This window comes from Halichoerus grypus, chromosome 15, assembly GCF_964656455.1.
Source record: "Halichoerus grypus chromosome 15, mHalGry1.hap1.1, whole genome shotgun sequence".
Classification (NCBI taxonomy): Eukaryota; Metazoa; Chordata; class Mammalia; order Carnivora; family Phocidae; genus Halichoerus; species Halichoerus grypus.
This window is the reverse complement of record NC_135726.1, coordinates 49307933-49312541: the sequence shown is the minus strand read 5'-3', so window position 1 is coordinate 49312541 and position 4609 is coordinate 49307933. Positions and strand designations below refer to the sequence as shown.

Genomic DNA, 4609 nt, shown 5'->3' with positions numbered 1-4609 from the left:
CCTGTGTGGCTGCCCACTCTAGAGGGAGAAGGGGTGTGGGTGTGCTGGTCCTGTCCCCAGATGGGCAAGGAGCTATACACTAGCTATATGCTCCCCCCCCACCTCACTGGGGGGAGCAATTCCAGGACCCACCCTCCCGACACTGCGGGCCGAGGACCCGGACTCACCGTGGACCGAGCAGCCTCTCTCCAGCCCTGGTGCTTGGGGCTCACTATGCCTACTCTCCGTCACAGCCATCCAACAGGAGGGCGTTTGGGGAAGGGGTCAGGTGAGGTGCTACAAGAAGGGCAGTTCACCCTTGGAAGTTCCAGCTGGACCTGAGAGGTCTGAGCCTCGGTGGTGCGGGGCAAGGGACACTGCTGTTCTCAGTGATTCCTGCTGCCCCCACATGGCCTGAGCCAGCACTGCAGCCAGGCCCACTGGAGCTTCTCCAGGGTCACATCCCTCATGGCCAGCCTGAGGACCGAGGCCTGTGTGGAGGGAAGGCTGCTTGGGATGGGAGGGTCAGGAAGCCTCTACAGGAAGTGGCATCTAAGCTAAGACCAGAGCACCAGAAGTTCCAGCCAGGGGAAGATCTGCAGCAAAATGGGGAGGGCAGCTTTGGACGGGCTTTGACTGCTGGGTCACTATGTTCCCAGAATTCTTACTTAACCTCGACCGTCTAGGGTAGCGTTGGCAAACTGGTTTCGCCGAGTGTGTTACCGATGGGCAGTGCTTGCGTGCAGCGTTCCCGATGGTAGAAACCTGCCAGATTCTGCAAGAACCAGAGTGCCTTGATGGATCGGCGGATGCCTGCTTCGGGCAGAAACAGGACACCCCCCAGAGCATCAGGGTCGCAGAGGTCAAAGTTGAGGTGGAGGGACCCAGAAGGGCTGGGCCATAAAGCAAGAAACGGGAGACTGAGGAACGAGAATTTAATGTCGGGGAAGGAGGATGCTTAGGGTGCAGCCTCTGGCAGGGGGACCCCCTGGCCCTGGTCTTGGGCCAGCAGACGCAGAAGCAGCGAGTGCAGGGCCCGACAGACAGGTGTGTAGCCCAGGCGGCTCAGATGCAGGTAATCGTACATGTCATGGTGACTTATGGTACCGTCTGAGTGCACAAAGCCGGGGTCGGCATCCAGGAAGTGGGCCCGTGGGTGGCCAGCCAGTGCTGCCCGGACCAGCTCGTTCACCCGTCGGTTTTTCTCACGAAGTGGGTTAGGGTGCTGGCCCCTCGGAAGCAGGCCCTGAGGAAGGGCACCAAGAGTTGTGAGGAGACATCCTACCCACATCTGGGTATCCTGTGCTCTGGGCCAAACCGTTCACCCTCACCACGGAGTCCCCAGCTGTGGAATACACTAGGGATGGGAAAGCGGGGGGATTGGCAGGATGATTCCTGATACCGTGTCTGAGACCCCAGTTCAGCAAGAACCTTCTGGGTGCCAGCCCCTTGCCAAGTATCAATCCTAAAAATGTCAACAGCGTGGCAAAGGGTCAATCCCTCTTTCTGAGGAGGAAAGGTTCTGGCCCGAAGTGATGGAGCCTGGATTCATCCTGGGAATGCCTGACGACTTCTGGCTAATTGTTTTGAGTTTTGCAACACCCCCAGAACCTTCAGCAGTTTCTTGGGCAAGAGAGGCTAACTGGTCCCTGAACGTGACCTTAACTACAGCCGCTGGGTGTGTAGCAAGCCTCGATGTGAGCTTTTGCCTGAAAGCCACTTCTCTGCTGCCACGCTGCCCAGAACCAGCTGCGGCTGCACCTGAGGGGGTCCCGGACCACCGCCATTCTTTCCTCCCTGACCTCCCACCATCTCACCAGCACCACGACCCGGGCCTGGGGCTGCCGTTGGTTCACCAGTTGCACAATGGCCTGGATGCCACCAGTCACTTGCTCTGCTGTGTGCCCATGGTTGTTGGTACCCACCCAGACCACCACGATCTGTGGACAGAGAGGCAGGAAGCAGTGGTAAAGGGGGAGGCCTAGGGTGCTTTCGCTGCCCACCCAAGCTCCGCTCACCTTGGGCCGGATGTGTTCCAGCTCTCCATTCTCCAGCCGCCAAAGCACATGTTGCGTGCTATCGTTGCCAATGCCAAAGTTAAGTGCGTGCAGAGGAGAGAAGAGCTCCCGCCAGATCTGTAGACAAGAAGTGGTGTGGGCACAGGGGCGTTGGCAGCAGGGACCACGGCCCTCTGTCCGAGCGTGCACCAAATGTCAGCACGGAAGAGCCCTGCCTCATGGAAGGAGTCTGGTCAAAACCTCACTTTATGCAAGCCTAGTATAGTCTCCCTTTCCCGGAGCCCCACAGAAGCAAGACTCACTTTATGGAAACCCACTGGGCTTGAGTCACGCATTGAACCACTAGCCTTACAGCTGATGAAAGCCTTTATTTACAGTTTGACCTCACTCAGTGGAAAGATAACATAATTGCGCCCCCTTTGTGGAGAGCTAGTACAGCTGACTTTCACTTCGTGCAAACACTGCAGCTTTGTGGCCATTCACTAGGGCTGTGCACTCCCTGAAGCAAACAATAGAGTCTCACCTCAGGCAATCTCGCAAGAAAGCCTCAATCTGACAAAGATCGGTCACACAGTTCCTTCTCAGTACAATGTTGCCCCTTACACCAAGATTTGGGGCGTGGGGTGCTGCCTGAGGCTACTTCGGGGAACCTCATACTCTGTCTGGGCTGGGGTCTGATCCAGGTGTGTCAGTGAGGGCAGAGGCCCGGGTGGGGCAGGGGGACGGGGACGGGCCTCACCTCGCACTGGTGCATTAGCTGGACCAAGGAGTCCCCGATGAAGACCACTTCGGGTTCCTTATCTTTGCTGTCGGCCACGAACCGATGGTGCTTTGGGGACGTACAAGGGGCAGTGAATGGCACGCGCGCTCCTGGGCCCGCCCCGCTCCGCTTCCTTAGGCAGCACCGCCCCGACTGCCCGGTTTCCTAATCGCGTACAGAGAGCCGCGCCACACAGCTGCTCTCCTGAGGCCCCTCCCGGACTCCCGAGTATCGCGGGCCGGGTCGCTCACCAGGGACATCCAGCGTCCGTCGCCCTGCACGTCCTGCACCGGCGTGGGCTTGCTGGCTGGGTTCTCCTCTCTGCTCATCTTGGCGCCGCAGCTCCTGCAGGATGGGCGAGCGAGGCCGACCCGGGAGAGTTGGCCAAGGAGGTGGCTCCGCCACGCCCACCCCTCCCTTCCCGGCAACAATGGACGGTCCCGACGCCCGCACTCCGGCGGGGACGACGGCCGATCCCGGGCGCCGCCTCCTCTGCAGGAGCGGAAACCTTCACTTAGAAGGGGAGACGGAATCGGGAACACATGCTTCCCCCGCGGCTGCCGCGCAGTGGACTCGTCCAGCGCTTCCCGCCCGGGCCTCTCTCTCTCTCTCTCTCTCTCTCTCTCTCTCTCTCTCTCTCTCTCTCTCCTCTCTCCCGGGCCTCTCTCTCTCTCTCTCGGGCGGCGGCCGCTAGCGCACTGGGGCACCTGGGGACGGAGAGGCGAGACCATCCAGCACCCGTGGGGGAGGGAGAAACGACCACATCGGTGTCAGGGGGAGGGGCGAACTACCTGAAAGGCCGAGAGTGGGGGAGGGGAATCTAGAGCCTTTTCTGGTGGGGGAGAAACCATTTGCTATAGGGCGAGAAATGTGCGGACGGGATCACCAGGTGTGTGTGTGTGTGTGTGTGTGTGTGTGTGATTACCAGCTGTGTGTGTGTCTCATTCACGTGGTGGGGGGAGAGGAGTGAGTGGAGGGACGGGTTCACCAGGTGTGTGTGTGATCGCCAGCTGTGTGTGTGTCTCATTCACGTGGGGGGGGGGGACGGGAGTGAGTGGAGGAGTCCATTCCTGGATCCCTTGAGGGGGTGGCTCGCACGCACCTGGCTAGGAGGGGACGCTCCCATTTTCTACTGACGTGGGGAGAAAAAAGGAAGATGGCAAAATGTGAAAAATAGAGCCTCAGTTGTTAAGCCTCAGGCTAAGGCAGCACCAGGACTTTAGTGACCTTACCTGCTCGTGCCCCCACCTCAGCCCCCCTCTCAAAAGCACCAGTGTTTGTGGCATAAGATCTAAACTACATAGCTTTGCATTACATACATCACAGGCAGCTGCAAAGAGGGCAGCAGAATGTGCAGAAAGAGAAAGGAAACTCGAGATGCTTCAAGGCCTAGGTCCAGCCTGGCGCCCCTCCCGCCCAGCTCATCTTGCAGATCCGTGGCCTCCATTCCCCTCCCTAAACCCACAGGTGTGTCTGGGCTCTGAAACCTACATCCATAGCCAAGGCCACCTAAGGTCGCCCCCCAACACCCCATATTAATCTCAAATCTCAAGTCTTCCCAGCTCTTCCTGTTCTCAGGGACCAGGTGGTGGGGGGGGGGGTCCTCTACCCCCTAAACTTCCTGGTTATATTCCTGAAGCTCTACTCCCAGATGGGACCTGCCCATCTATTCATTCTTTCTGGGTAGGTTGATACTGAGACAGTCTTATTTATCATGTTAATGTTTTGCCTCCATCCACTGGCCTGGAACAGGGCCTGACTCATAGTACCAGGTACCATCGCTGCTCACAAGAACTTGAATGAATATTAAATGAATGGGTCAGATCCTGGCCTTGTCCCAGCGTGTTGGGGA

The 4609-nt window shown here is 58.5% G+C and overlaps 1 protein-coding gene across 1 annotated transcript; it reads right to left on the bottom strand.

The window, feature by feature from the left end:
• Positions 1 to 897: 897 nt before the first annotated feature.
• PAFAH1B3 (platelet activating factor acetylhydrolase 1b catalytic subunit 3) lies at positions 898 to 3258 on the bottom strand. The gene is made up of 5 exons (XM_036103319.2): positions 3009 to 3258; positions 2737 to 2826; positions 1998 to 2114; positions 1797 to 1919; positions 898 to 1225 (listed from the first exon to the last, which is right to left on the bottom strand). The coding sequence occupies exons 1-5, from the start codon at positions 3084 to 3086 to the stop codon at positions 938 to 940; spliced, it is 696 nt and encodes a 231-aa protein (XP_035959212.1). The 5' UTR covers positions 3087 to 3258; the 3' UTR covers positions 898 to 937.
• Between the last annotated feature and the right edge of the window lie 1351 nt (positions 3259 to 4609).